Source organism: Talpa europaea (assembly GCF_964194135.1).
Source record: "Talpa europaea genome assembly, chromosome: 12".
NCBI classification, from domain to species: Eukaryota; Metazoa; Chordata; class Mammalia; order Eulipotyphla; family Talpidae; genus Talpa; species Talpa europaea.
Window position 1 is genome coordinate 94,214,228 of NC_140079.1, and position 14,866 is coordinate 94,229,093.

General features: G+C 48.3%; 1 protein-coding gene across 1 annotated transcript in view; it reads left to right on the forward strand.

Moving 5' to 3' along the window:
- MARF1 (meiosis regulator and mRNA stability factor 1) overlaps positions 1-13,681 on the forward strand; it is a gene marked incomplete at its 3' end in the record, with an annotated part of 34,294 nt that extends 20,613 nt beyond the window's left edge. Inside the window, exons 14-27 of the mRNA XM_084251577.1 lie at positions 129-365; positions 492-611; positions 1,271-1,446; positions 2,691-2,911; positions 3,605-3,747; positions 3,917-4,050; positions 5,061-5,263; positions 5,927-6,154; positions 7,539-7,769; positions 9,282-9,494; positions 10,649-10,709; positions 10,797-10,922; positions 11,237-11,407; positions 13,437-13,681. Of these exons, the coding sequence (XP_084107703.1) occupies positions 129-365; positions 492-611; positions 1,271-1,446; positions 2,691-2,911; positions 3,605-3,747; positions 3,917-4,050; positions 5,061-5,263; positions 5,927-6,154; positions 7,539-7,769; positions 9,282-9,494; positions 10,649-10,709; positions 10,797-10,922; positions 11,237-11,407; positions 13,437-13,681 (2,509 nt within the window). The remainder of the gene's footprint in view (positions 1-128; positions 366-491; positions 612-1,270; positions 1,447-2,690; positions 2,912-3,604; positions 3,748-3,916; positions 4,051-5,060; positions 5,264-5,926; positions 6,155-7,538; positions 7,770-9,281; positions 9,495-10,648; positions 10,710-10,796; positions 10,923-11,236; positions 11,408-13,436) is intronic.
- Between the last annotated feature and the right edge of the window lie 1,185 nt (positions 13,682-14,866).

A 14,866-nucleotide genomic window follows, 5' to 3' on the forward strand; every position in this document is an offset into this window, starting at 1 on the left:
TTATTCCAGTTTTTCTAAGAACAGAGCAACTGTCCTTGGTTATAGTCCTTCATTTGAAACAGGACAGGTGTTTCTGTATAATCAAAGTGTTCTCTAAAAGTCAGAATCTCTTTTCCCTTTGCTTTTAGGTTCGGACACAAGTTGAATGTGTCAGATTTGTACAAATTAACAGACACAGTTGCCGTCCGTGAACAAGGAAATGGAAGACTGGTGTGTCTCTTGCCCAGCAGCCAGGCCCGGCAGAGCCCCCTGGGATCTTCCCAGTCGCATGAGGGCTCTTCGACAAATTGCAGCCCAATTATATTTGAAGAGTTAGAGTACCATGAGCCCATCTGCAGACAGCACTGCTCCAATAAGGACTTCAGGTAATCCATACGGTCCCCTCAAGAAATAATCCTTCGGTATAAGGTCTCTCAGTGCCTGTCCAAATTACCAAACGAACATTTTAGACTCTGGAGAAATGTCAGTAACTTCTGTTCTCTTTCCTGCAGTGAACACGAATTTGATCCAGACTCTTACAAGATCCCATTTGTGATTCTCTCTTTGAAGACATTCGCACCCCAGGTCCATAGCCTGCTGCAGACGCATGAGGGCACAGTGCCTTTACTGAGGTGAGCATCGTGACATGCTGGCTGTGTTCTGTCTAGAAGGTCTGCCCCCTGCCTGCATCCCTGTCCCCCCAGCCAGTATTGCAGAACCATCGTCCTAACCATGTTAGCCTGCCTGTCAGAGTAGGTCCACTCACTGCTAGCTCAAAAGAAAACGTGTGTTTGTGCTCAGTTTTAGAAATAAACACTGATGGTTTATTCTTCCCAGAGGTCAGGTTGTTGCAAGTGCTGTAACGAGTATGCACACAGGATAGGAGAGCACACACCCTCATTTAGCTGTAGGTTGCAACATTCAAGAGAGAGGAGTCGTCTCCAAAATCCATTTCACTTCCCAGCAGCCACAGGTAGACTTAACACAGGGCCAACATGGACTGAGTTGTCTGAAGGCCATCAGTCTGTCACAGCAGATGAATAACTGGCTTGGAACCCAGTTGCCTCATCTTTAACCCTGTCTACTGCTAAGTTCTCCAGGAATTCCTGGTAGCATCAGAAGACACACAGGGTGATGCCACAGTGATTGCCCTGGGACCTTTGTTTTAATGTTCAAGCCCAGATGTTGGGCATTTAAACAAATGCTTTCTTAATGAGTACATTAAAGTACAGGCTTCTGTTTAGCAGGTGCTTTGCTTGTCCTTATCGTCATTAACCTTCCCCCACTGCAGCTTTCCAGATTGCTATGCCGCAGAATTCAGCCAGCTGGAAGTGATGCAGGAAAACCGAGGGGGTGTGCCCTTAGAGCACGTCATCACCTGCATCCCCGGGGTAAACATCGCCTCTGCACAGAACGGCATCAAAGTAGTGAAATGGATTCACAACAAGCCCCCACCTCCAAACACAGGTAGGTGTCAGCTGTTTGGCCCTCCTAAGCCACCATCTGCTGTGAGGAGGCTGGCGGCTTTTATCTTAAACAGCAACACTACTTGCCAAGTGTGAAGCGCCACTGATGGCATCACCTTTGACCTTTTAAAAACTGCTATCTCAAGTCCTGAAGCTTCGGCTGAACTAGACCTTTTCAGAGTGCCAGTGACGATTATGCGAAAAATATAAAACCCCAGTTTCCACAGTTATAAATCTCTTTAGTTACCTGTTGTGGAACTTACTGGCTTGTCATGTAATTGACCTTTTAAAAATTGTCTCAAGTGTTTAGAGACCATTTGTCTTAATGCAGATTTACCTTTGAAATAATTCATTTTGGTCAGTGTTTCTGACTGTGATAAAAGTGAAACTAAATTTCACTTGAAATGACAAGGACCCAGACAGTTGGCGCGCGACGGGGGTGGATGTCTGAGTTCTGGGCAAGTGTCTAGCCTGCTGCCGGTGGACAGGGAGCTGAGGACAGTTCTTTGGCCCCAACACTTTCTCCTGTGCTCCCCCTCCAACAGGAAGAAAGTTTAAGGATAACAGGGAATCTGCTGAGAAGGACGGCTCCTGGAGGAGAAATTCTTGCCTCAGGCTTCTCCCTGCCTCCTCCAGCGTTTGCCCGGGCACTGTCCCTCCTGTCTGTCCTGGGTTACAGCCCACTAGTCCCTTCGAAGGTGTCCTTCTCATTCTGCACACTTTCCTAATGAAAACTTTCTCATACTCACATGAGCATTTAAGATAAATGCAAAAGCCAGTTTCTTAGTTTCATGTCTTGCTAGTTGTACATGAGCAGTGTCCTGGGCAGTGTTTTTACACCTCTCTGGATTAATGAGGCTCTGTCTGCCTGATGATCCCATGACTTGAATTTCTGTGGGAGAGTCTGTCCCGCACGACCAAGTTACAAATGGATCTTTGAGATGGAACCAGTTTATAAGTGGAAACTTCCTATGTATTGTTACTTCTGCTCTGAGCTAACACTGTGGAGAACTGTGCTTTACCTTGGCTGCTTGACTTTGGGAAGCGTGGGAGAGCATTTGCCAGCTTGTAGAAGTTGGGCTAGCTCTCAGAGTATGGCGCTGAGAGGCAAAGCTGCAGTTTGCTATGGTCTGCTAGGCCACAGTGAACTCAACTGAGGAGTCCAAGATCAGTTGCCTTTCTTTCAGCTGGTGACGTCATGCTTTATGTCTCATGCATGTCCTGTTTTGCTCCCCACACATCTAGACCCTTGGCTTCTGCGTTCTAAAAGTCCTGTAGGTAACCCCCAACTGATCCAGTTCAGCAGAGAAGTGATCGACTTGCTGAAAAGTCAGCCCTCCTGCATCATGCCAATCAGTAATTTCATCCCTTCCTATCACCACCACTTTGCCAAGCAGTGCCGGGTGTCGGACTATGGCTATACCAAGCTGATTGAGTTACTGGAAGCAGTGCCTCATGTGTTGCAGGTAAGCAGTGCGCAGGGATTATTGGTCTAGAGACAAAAATGTTCCTCTGTGGCTTTGGCTACTCCATCCCAAGGAACAGGATAGCTGGTGCCCTAATTCCTAAATAGTCAGTTTCGAGCAAAGTATCCTCCTTAAGCCTTCAGAGTGCAGAAAGCAAGGTGGCTGCTCAGTTGTTCAGAACACTTTGAGTACCTGGCTTAACGGAGCTCCTTAGAGCACTGAGGAGTATCTTCCTTCTGAGCCCTACAGACTGGCCTCCTCGCTAGCACAGCCCTGCCTACAACTGTCTGTTGTTATGAAGGTGCTGTGGCAACGTGGATCACCTTTTCTATAAATGTGTTGAATACCAGTTACTGAGGTGGAGAAGTCTCCCCCTGTTAACTTACAGGGTTAATAGCTTCCCATTTGTAAAGTGCTCTGAAAACTTTAGAGATAAAATCGGTCTCCCTGAGTGATAACATGCTTTCACGCGTGACTCTTTGGGAAAGGGAGTGCAGGCCCAGACACCTGGAGCAGTTTTTGTGTAGACTGTCTACATTTTGTCGGTCTGTATGTGTTTCAGAACGCAGATATCACACGTAAGGGGAGCTGTGATCTGAGGGCAGTGAGAGGAGAGAGGAGGCGCCGCCAGCAAGGACGTCAGTATCAGCCAAGGCCTCCCGAGTGTAAATAATCAGAGTGTTTGCTTTGCAGATCCTTGGAATGGGCTCCAAACGTTTGTTGACCCTCACCCACAGGGCTCAGGTGAAGCGCTTTACTCAGGATTTACTAAAACTTCTGAAATCCCAAGCCAGCAAGCAGGTCATCATGAGAGAATTCTCTCAGGCATATCATTGGTGAGTTGGTGAGAAGGGGGAAAAGAAATGAAAGCAAATACTTGAGAATGCTTTTTTTTCTTTGCCCCAATTTTAATAATTATCTAAGTTTGCTCTTGAGCTTTTTTTTTTTTCTGTTTGGAAAAGCGATGTTTCTTGTTCTTGACCCATTCCCATGGTTAAAATCCAGGTGTTTCTCAAAGGACTGGGATGTCACCGAATATGGCGTCTGTGAGCTGATCGATATCGTATCAGAGATCCCAGACACGACCATCTGCTTGTCGCAACAGGATAGCGAAATGGTCATCTGTATCCCCAAAAGAGGTATGTTGAGGTACACTTACTGGAGGACAACTGTCTAGCCCAGTGGTTAACTTGAAGCCATGCAAGGGAGGCACTTTCTTCTTCTCCATGGTTTCTGGAGATTCCACAGAAAACTACTGTCCCCCACACAAGGATCCTAGGTTCTTGAGAGGAGGTGAAGCCTCCTCAGAATTCTCTCTACAGGGAAAAAAGGCGTGGCCTTTTTGTTAAAATGCCTCCTCCAGCCTGGCTGTTCATGCTGTAATTATCCACCTGGAAGTCACTTATCAAGGCTGCTGCTTGTCTCTTCTTTTTAACTGAGCTACTTGACTGTGTACACTTGAGAAGGAAAGAAACCTGAAATGAATTTTCTCTTTCACATCTTAGTAGTTCCAGGGGCTCTCAGGGAGACAGAATAAATAGAATTAAATCTACACTGCCCTGGGCTACTGCTGTTCCTGATTAGTGGTTCTTAGACTCTACTCTGGACACAGAACACTGGTGTCTATGAAATCCTAGTATTCCAAAGCTAAAATAAGTAATACTAGTGTTTTACCTATTATAATTTCAAAGTTTAGACAAAAAATCTACACTTAAGCTTTTCCTTCTCTGTATTTTTGTTAAACTTTTGATGCCTGGTAGTTTTTCCTACTTGTAATTTCAACTGAAGTTCAGATGGATAAACAAAAAGCAGGTGACTATTCAGGAGTATGATTTTGGAAAGTAATTTCTGGATTACTTTTTCAGGCGCAGTACACGTTTTTCAAGTGCGCTGCATGTCTGTATGTCTGACTTGGAAGCAAGGGACCACAGTTATTATTTTCAGCTAGTGAGGTGAAATTACATGCGTGTGCATTTCAGGGTCTAGTGTACGCATGTAGGGAATTCCCAGTGTCTGCCTTGGAGCAAGGTCACGAACCAGCCACAAAGGAGAACACGTGTGTTTGGAAGGCACTTCTTGTGAGCTGTGCGCAAGAATGTTGACACTCGTGGGTAGGAAAAGATTGTGATTTATTTTTGTGTCTCTAAAGAACGTACTCAGGACGAAATAGAAAGGACAAAGCAGTTCTCCAAGGATGTTGTTGATTTGCTGAGGCACCAACCCCACTTCCGCATGCCCTTTCACAAGTTCATCCCCTCCTACCATCACCACTTCGGCCGGCAGTGCAAACTCGCGTACTATGGGTTTACCAAACTACTTGAACTTTTTGAAGCCATACCTGAAATTTTACAAGTAAGTTAAGAAATTCTAGTTCCATTTTTCTTAACAGTATGTGGGGGAAATTCTTTTATTTTCAGGCCTATTTTCCTGAGAAGTAGATGATCACGTAATAGGACAAAAATTTGACAGTCTCTGGTCAGGGAAGCTATGTTATTGGCCTACTAATATTTTTAGAAAACGATGCCTTTTTTCCTTTCATTAAAAAAATCATTCTTCCACCTTGTTTTAAGGCCAATTATTGAAAAAGAATTTAATAGCTTGATTTCTTAAACTGAATAGTCTCATTAGCGTTCTGCTGTTCAAACGTATGATCAGCTCCACAGTTTTTGAGTCTCTTGAGGTTGGAGGTGGGGTGAGCACAAGAGCTGGGGCAGATGGTTGCTGTCAAGCTGTTGCTCAGTTACACCAGTTTTCTCTGGTTAATTTTACTAATATTACTGTATTGACCTCTATCTACTTAACTATTTTTAAGGGTGCAGTTCAGTAATGCTAAAAATATTTGCATTATTGTGTATCCAAACTTCTAGAATTTTTTAATCTGGTAAAATTGACTTTAGTCAATTAAAGAACACGGAAATACATACTTCTGAGCTATTCACATTTTTATATCATTTAATTCCATGAACAGTAATAACTTGTTCAATCTCTCTTTTCTCTCCTTGTGTGTTTTCCAAGGTATTGGAATGTGGAGAAGAAAAAATCCTTACTCTGACGGAGGTAGAACGATTCAAAGCTCTAGCTGCCCAGTTTGTTAAACTCCTTCGGTCCCAAAAAGATAACAGCCTTATGATGACAGACCTACTCACAGAATATGCTAAAACTTTTGGCTACACGTTTCGTCTCCAAGACTATGATGTCAGTTCAGTTTCGGCTTTAACACAGAAACTCTGCCATGTGGTAAAGGTAAAGAGATCTTTTTTCCTGGACTAGTAAAACTTGCAGGGGCACAGGCCCCCTCGGGTTGTTTACACGGGTGCTGCCATTTCTGTATTTACACCTTGTCCTGCCTCACAGCTGGCCTGTATATCACAAATATCCTGCTAGATAAAAGCAGAGGAGGAGGGCTGGCAGTTTAGATTTCTGGTCTTTCTGGCCCAGCTGAAATAGTGTCTTTTTGAACTTCAACATCATTGTTCAACTCTTTGAAACAAAGAGTTTACTTTTAAAGTAGGGTGTTTATTCTCAGGTGCGTCCATTGCAAGACTGCTGACTTGAAGCTGGATCCTTCTAGACAGATCTTTGACTCTCAAGTTTTGGGGAAACTTTAATCATAGATCTCTTTTTCCTTCCAAACTCTGACTCATGTCTATTTAGGACTGAGCTGGTCTCAGAACTGCCTTTAGTGCTGGTAACACTGGTTTGAAGACAGTGACTCCTTCTCCCTTCCCACCCTGGGCGGAGCGGCCTCTCGTACGCCTCCTACACAGAGCAGCTGGGCAGTTTCTAGGTTGCCAATACCACAGGGCCAAGAAAACTCACCAGAAGGAGGAAGAAATGGAAAGTGGAACAGAGAAAGTGGTGGCTGCCTGGCCACAGGTCTGGATGGGGTGTTTGTGTGCTGGTTGGTTAGAGTAGGAACAACCTTGACCAGAGGCAGGGACAGAGCTGCCAGGGAGGAAGGAGAGCACTGGGAGCAGAGAACATCCAAGGCCAAGGGGGAAAAACGGCCAGCAGCATTGTGCCACTGAGGGCACGGGAACCAGGGACTGTTGTGCCCTTTGGACTTGGCTGACTGAGGTGCTTGGTGTTGCTGGCCAGAGCAGGGCCAGTAGAAATACGAGGATGGAAGCCTCGCTGGAGTGGGCTGAGGAGTGCAGAGAAGGCGTCAAGAAAATGGCAACAGGGAGTCTTGCGGTTTCCTTATGAAGGAGGAGAGCAGGAGGGCAGCCATTGGAGACTGCGGGCCTGAGGGGACAGGGGAGGTTTGGATGGTGGTTCTTTGGGAATGTTTGGGAGTTACTGACAAGCAGCTATGGGAGGGAGAGGACAGATGCACAAAGGCAAGAAGGGACGAGGGGGCCAGGGTGCTGAGGGGGCAGGAGCCCCAAGAGGGGATGGTACCCGGGAAGTTTCTGGATGGGGGCCAGCAAGACGGGCTGAGCAATTTCTACCCAATTCCCACCTGTCATGTAGATATGGTGTCCCCAAGAAGGTAAAAACAGACACACTCACTTCAGTTTAAGAAAAAGAATTAGAGCTTTTCTCTGTTTGTCTCATTAGCCCAAATGAAACTAGCTAAGCTGTTTGTCTCCTGCATTCGGAAAGTGTGAATACTTGTTTTTTTCAGGTGGCTGATTTGGAATCTGGCAAACAGATTCAGCTGATCAACCGGAAGTCTCTGCGCTCCCTCACTGCCCAGTTGCTGGTGTTGCTGATGTCTTGGGAAGGAACCACCTGTCTTCCTGTTGACGAACTCAAGAGACATTATGAGACGACCCACAGTACTCCTCTCAACCCTTGTGAATATGGATTCATGACCTTGACTGAACTTCTGAAGAGTCTCCCCTACTTAGTTGAGGTATGAGTGCTGACGTTCTAAAGAAGCTTGGCAATGAAAACCGTTTCGTGGGGTATTTCTGGATTACTTAGCAGTCTAATGAGAGGGTGTCGAGCTGCAAGGGGCCAATCGGTCATTTTATAGATGCACAGGCCAAGACTCAGAGTGGTGCAGGCACCTGCCCAGATGCACAACGAGCCAGTGCAAAGCTCTGGCCTCCTGTTTCATGGACATGGTCTTCTCTTCTGCACCAGATTGGATTTTGTAGCCAGTACCGCTTTCTGAACTTGATGGCTTATGTGGTGACTTCACGTGACTTGTCAGATAAAGGTCAGAAAGGGAGGTCACTGGCTGGTTGCCTTGGGAGACTTCCAAAAATGACCCTTCAAGGCTAGAAGAATCACAAGACAAAACTAGAAATAGAAACGGTCCTAAGGAAAACTATCAGAATTGATTCAAGAAGTTATAAGTTGTTAGATGAGTTACCACAAAAAAGACATTAAAAGTCATTGGAATTTTACCAGTGAAGAGAGCACCAGGACCTGATGGGTAGACAACTGGGTTTAACTAACTTTTAAAAAACAGATAACACCAGCTTCTTAAAAAGCATTCTAGACCACTTAAAAAGAAGAAAATACAGAGCTCACCACTTCATTTTATGAAGCCATAATAACATCAATATTACAAGTCCTCCCAGAAGAAAATGACTCTCAGTAGAATCTGTATGAATGAATAAAATCTAGCAGTGTACAAGAGTGATATGTCATTGAGTCAATACAAGACAGTGACAAGAACTCTCTCCTTGACCAAACTTTAGCTTGAGTCTTCTTCCAGACTTAGGGTGTCAGTTAGCAGTGGGTGTCCCCCTTGGCTACAAAGCCCTGCTTTTCTCTTGTTGTATCCAGGATATCTCCTAGCCCTATACTAAGGTTACTGCTTTAGCCCTGTTGTAGTAGTTCCTGGAAAAAAAAAATGTCTGGCTCTGGTTTTCTTCTGAACATCAAAGTCAACATTTTCTAAACTCTGGTATATTACACGAGCACTAGTTCTAGGCAGTGGTAGTGGTTCCAGGACAAAAGACTTCCCTGCCAGTGAAGGCTGGAATTACCTCTGCTCCGAGAGATGCTTAATGCATATTAAAGACCCTGAGAGGGCTTGGTGAAGGAGTTTGCTTAGCTTACTAGAGGACAAAAGTTCTTTCCCCCCTTATTGGCCATGTCTTCTTGCATCTGGGGGTTGCGTTCCCTGTTCGGTGCCTCCTTTGTTGGTGACACCAGACTCCAACTACCCCCTTTTTTATGACACATTATTGCTTTTGACCTCTACCCTCTTAGATTTGCAAGTAAAACTAAAACTTGCCCAAGACTACATAGCCTTCTAGAGGAGGTGCTTGAAGGACTCTATCCTTCTCCTTGGCTTATTACCCGCTTTCAGGTTGATTTTCAAGTTCATGCTCAGCTGAAGGCCTTCACTTCCGGTGGGCAGGAAGGGCCACTCTGGCAGTTTCTGATGCCGTGTTTTCTCTTGGATCAGGTGTTTACTAATGATAAGACAGAGGAGTGTGTGAAGCTCACAAGTCTTTATGTATTTGCCAAGAATGTGCGGTCTTTACTCCACACTTACCACTACCAGCAACTTTTCCTTCATGAATTTTCCATGGCCTATACGAAGTATGTTGGAGAAGCCCTGCAACCTAAGACATACGGCTTCAGTAGTGTGGAGGAGCTCTTAGGAGCAATCCCACAGGTAGGTGTCTTTCTGAGCTTCTTGGAGAGTGTCTTCCTGGAGAGGCATGGCTTACATGCAACAGTCTCCAAGTGCTGCCGGGAAGGCAACATGGAGTCATTGTGAGCATGCTGCTGGCATCAAATCAAAGCCTTGGCATCTCTCATCCTACAAACCTTTATGAGGTCCCTCTGTGCCAGGTGAGGAGGTCCAGACCCTGCCTCAGCAAGGTGCCTGCAGTGGAGAGTGAGGACCCCCAGCAGGTGCCCACTCAGTGTGGTCAGTGCAGTGTCAGTGGTGCCCGAGGAAGGCCAGGGCCCCAGGGTTTTGGTGGGGTCAGGATGTATGCACATTAACTGAGGAGAGGACAGCCTGGGCAGATGCAGGGGGGAAGGAGCAGTGGAGCGCAGGGGCCCTAAAGCCTCGCTGAGGCCCAGCAGAGAAGTGCTCCTCGGGGGGGGGGGGGGCTATGCACCTCCATTTTTGCCTGTGAGAAGCCCCGCAGTGACTGCTGTCCACAGTAGAGTGGGAGGAAGTGGGGGCGTGGGGTTGCTGGTGGGGACCCCGGCCGTGGGAGCGGCCTGGGTGAGCTCTGAGGGCTTGAGCACGCTGGAGCAGAACAGGAAGCAGTGGAGGACGTGTGTGTGTGTGGGAAAAAGGCTCCGGAGCTGCTGGCCGGGACTGGGTGACAGATGCAGGTTGGGGCCACTGCCACCTATCCTCCTTGGCTGAGGAGGCAGAGAGCGGCATGTTAAGTGGAGGACATGGTTTTAGGATTGGGGTAACAGATGTGGTTTGAGGGAGTGGGAGCTCTATTCCTTTAGGGGGAGCTGAGTTTCTGGGGAAATGGCAAGGACTCTCACGTGAGAGCTATTTTCATGTATGCACCAGCACTGGTGCTGGGAGATGGTGTTTTTAAGAACCTTAAAGAATATTTTTAAACCTGAGTCTCAGCATTTTTAGACTATGGAGATTTTTATAAAGGAGCCTATTCCTGCCAGCTGGTTCTCCTTGAAAAGCTAAAGAAAGTAGGCAGAAGCGTTTTCCTTGGCGTTAATGCAGTTTCTAAATTCCAGCGTGTGTAAGGCAGGCACGGCAAGTCAGGTCCTTCCCGCATTTTAGGGCTTATTTCCCCCCTTTTCCACTGCTTAACCAGTAGTATGTCTTGTGTGCAGGTGGTCTGGATAAAAGGACATGGTCAGAAGAGAATTGTAGTGTTAAAAAATGACATGAAAAGTAAGTAAGCGCCCCGCCCCGCCCTGCTGCAGACACCCTGCTTCTCTCTCTGACGCCTCCCTCTGACGGCTGCTCTGTGTCCTCCAGGTCGGTTGAGTTCGCTCGGTCTTTCCCCTGCCAATCATGAAAACAGGCCCTCGGCCGCCCAGCGTCTCCTGGAGGTGCCCGAAGCCCACCCAGCCTCAGAACTCAAACTTGGAGTGGAATGCAATGGTAAGCGGGCCCCCCGGGTGGGGGGCTGGGCGGCGGGAGAGACCGTGAGTCTTTGTCTAGACATCAAGGGTGGGGGGCGAAGAGCAGGGCCCAGGGATGTTCACTAAATGGCCTTCTCCGCAAGATTCTTGGACTCTCAGACTGGACTCGCCAAAGACAGGGCAGACTTGGAGGACCGGGGGCAGACCTTTGTTTTTTAAAAAACGTGTGGGGTATTTCTCGACTATTTTCACCGTTAAGGCTTGGCAGGGCAGCCTCAGGCACAGACCACGGCAGACTGCCGCCCTGAGCAGCCGTGCCTGCCCCCCGTCCAGGGCCCCTTCCAGCGGAGCAGGAGCTCCTCCACCTGAACAACGACTCCCCTGTCGACCTCCTGTGCGCGCCCGTCCCCTCGTGCCTGCCGTCCCCGCAGCTGAGGCCAGACCCTGTCATCCTCCAGTCTGCTGATCTCATCCAGTTTGAGGAACACCCTCAAGGGCCTTCAGGTAGGATGCACTGGTGGTGTGGGGGTGTCACTCTGGGGTTAAGAGGGAAACCGCGATGCCAGTGTATGAAATGCTTGATGGCAGTGGGGAAAAGCTGTACCTTTTTGGAAACAAAATTATCTGTGCTGATTACTCAGGGTCCTCTGGTCCTATCAGGGTTCCTGCAGAGTTGGGTTCACAGCCTAGGGCAACCTGGGGACAGTCAAGCAGGGGAAGATGGTGGGTCCAGAGGGGTGATGTGACTGGGTTGTGGAGAAGCCACGCAGGAGTGTGCAGGGAGCCCCGGGCCCGAGCTCCCACATCTTTGAAGGTGGCACACCTGCCACCAAACACTGGTCGCCTTTGGTCTGGCCCAGAGTTGAATGACTCCAAAAAGTTCTAGGGCTTCATGAAGGTATGAGCAGGAGGAGCTGGGCATCTGTCTCGAGCCCCTGGACTCTGGGAAGTGACCTGAGCAGACTCCGGGGGAGCAGACTGCGGGGCACCGACTCTGCGGGCTCTGCGTGGCTCTCCCTGGGCGCCCGACGTGGTGCTCAGAGTTGACAGACTCAGTCACATTCAGTTCTCACCAGGGTTCTGCAGGCCGGGTGACTGGAGATGAAGCCCAGCCGGGGGCTGCTTGACTCAGAAGTGGTGGAGCCAGAATTTGAACACAGGCCTCTTGTCTTTCTGCCGTCAGCCTCCGAGAGGATGGCCCACGGCCCGCCTGCCCTCGTCCTCGCCATCTGTTGTGGTCAGCCTGCCCCACGCAGCTGGCACGGCTGTCCAGCGGGGCACCGGGGACTCTGCCTTCCTGTCTGCTCCAGCAGCGTTTGGCACTGCTGCCCCTGAGAGAGCCAGACTGTTTATCTGGAAAGTAGGAAATGGGGCGACAAATACGTGACACTGCGACTAGCTGCGATGAAAGCAGGGCGGAGGTGGGGGTGTTACCCCAGATGTGGAGCTGGAGTTGGCGGGAGACTGATACCAACTCTCCTGCTGTCAGCTTTGTGGATGTGAGGTCAGCCTCATGCGTGTGGCCTGAAAGATGAATTGGGAAGGCGTGGGCAGTTGCTGCCATTCTCCTCGGCCAGCATCAGTCTGAGGAGAGAGCTGGGGCTCTGCGCCCCTCTGTCACCCTCACCTTCTCTGTACCTTGGGAGCAAGAGCCCCTCACAGACACAGTGGGTGTTGTGACCCTCCTCCTTCCAGCAGCACAGCCCTGCACACAGCAGCCGCTGACCGAGGCCCAGCCGGAGGAGCAGCAGCCTGTAGACACAGCAGGAAGCCGGGCTGTGTGGGACTCCAGGGGTGTCCAGGATAATTTTAGCTCCGGAGTCCTCCCTGCTGTCTCCCCCTGGGGCCAGGGGCTCCCAGCCACGCAGGCCCCCCTGAGCTGAACGTCTTCAAGTCACATGTGGCTCCTGGGCCCTTAACTACCTGACAGAATGAATGTGGGAAAGAGCATCCAAAGGGGGAAATATTTTTTTTTTAAGTCACTGCCCATAGAGTGATGCCAGAAGGGAGATCTCCAAAGCTCAGTAAGGCTGGGGCTTAGGAGACACACACTCTTGGCCACGCAGCGGATGTGCACAGGTGTGACGCTTAGGGCGCTACCGATTTCCATCCGCGTTTTCAGAGAACTTATCGTTGAGGTAACGTTGGTGTACAACACTGTATGTAATTTAGGGGTACAGGTCCACACCTCTTGAGTGGTGTGTGCCCTGCCGTGCCCACCACCAAAGCCTCAATAGTTCTTGACCACAGTCCACCGTCCCCACCCCGTGCAGTGGGATTCCAGGGGTGTGTCTGGGCTTGGTTTTGCTTGTGCCTTGCTGCTTTATACCCACCTATGGGTGACATCACCCACTGTTTGTCTTTCTCCTTCTGGCTTATTTTCCTTTGCGTCCAGTTCCACCCATGTTGTGTAAAATGGCATCTTTTTAACAGCTGAAGGGGGTAAGGTTATTCTTTTTTTTAAGAAAATATGAAAGAACCAGTACTTCTCACAGGTCATAGAAATGAACCTGTTGCTTTTCTGTGCTTACAGAAATTATGATCTTGAACCAAGGAGAGAACGTTGGAATCCCAGCGCCGATAAAGAAAGAGCACCCGCCCTCTGATGCCAGCTCACCTTCCGGCCCAGCAGCCGCCCCAGAGCTGCCCTGCCCCGCCTCAGAACCCGCAGAGTCCCTGCTCAGCAAGGACCCTGTGGAAAGCCCAGCCAAAAAGCAACCCAAAAATAGAGTAAAATTGGCAGCCAACTTTTCCTTTGCACCTGTAACCAAGCTTTGACACTCGTTTGAAAGTAGAGTTAGGATGGGAAAACACTGTCTGATTCTGCACACAAAAGTGGGCTCAAAAAACACAGCCTTTAATGGAAACCCCCAGAAGCCACTTCACCCTTGGGTGTCTTCCATATTTTGTTTCTTTTACATTAAACACAGCTTTGAGCTGTAATTTTTCTCCCTCCTCCCCTCTTCACCCTCCACAACTACTCAAAAACAACTACTTCTGGCATTTGTTTTAAAGAATCCTTAATATATTTTACCAAATTTTTCTTCATTATTATGAAATATAATGGTGTTTCCTGCAAAGGAAGCTGGTAAGAACTCGGCTAGAAGGAAGCGGTGTGATGGCCATCAGGCCACGTCCCTGGCATCATCCTCTGTAGCGTACCATAGTCGCAAAGCCTGCGCTCACCGATGTTCCAGGCAGTATTAATCAATGCATGACCTGTCTTTGAAGCAAAGCCTGTTCAGTGACCCAGAAGGAGGAGGGGGCAAGGGGGTGGGGAAGTCTTCTCTGGTTGGATAGGAAGGCCCCTGGCTTCATGTGACTTGTAAGTGTGCCTTGTTTTTTATTTAACTATGTCTGTAGTTGACAAATGTGGCTTCATCGCAGATGTTTTAAAATGTTTCCACTTTGGGGTTCCATTGAGGAGCTTTCTAGAAAGTCCAGGATGTTTTAAGCTTCCCTTTCATGTGACGTTCCAGCTTGATAGGTGTTGGGTTAAGGAAAAGAAGGTGGTCTTGGTGTCGTGAAGTTACAGTCAGCATTCGAATTCCCACACACATCATGGTGTGTCGAGAGGCAATGTTGGGAAGAGAGTCTGATTGTCTAAAATATGCATCAAATGCATAAATTACAAATCAGAACTGAGGGGTGAGGTGCTTGAACAGGAGCGAGCGGTGTTGATACTCCTTCCACTAGGAAGAGACAGAACTTCAGTCTATACATGTGAAGGCCAAGGTTGAACAGCTTAACCTTGATTTTGTAATTGTAAAGTTGGCTTCGGGAGCTGGGAAGCTTCATGTGTGAGGATGTGTGTGTGCGCGCGCGTGTTAACGCAGCATCTTTTAATAGTGTCTGTTTTAACTCCTACTTCTCGCTGTCGGAAGCATGTTTGGGTTTTTTTGTGGTGTCTGACATTGGCATTTGGGGAAAGCCAGCCTTTGAGGGAGCACTGCCCTGTGGAAT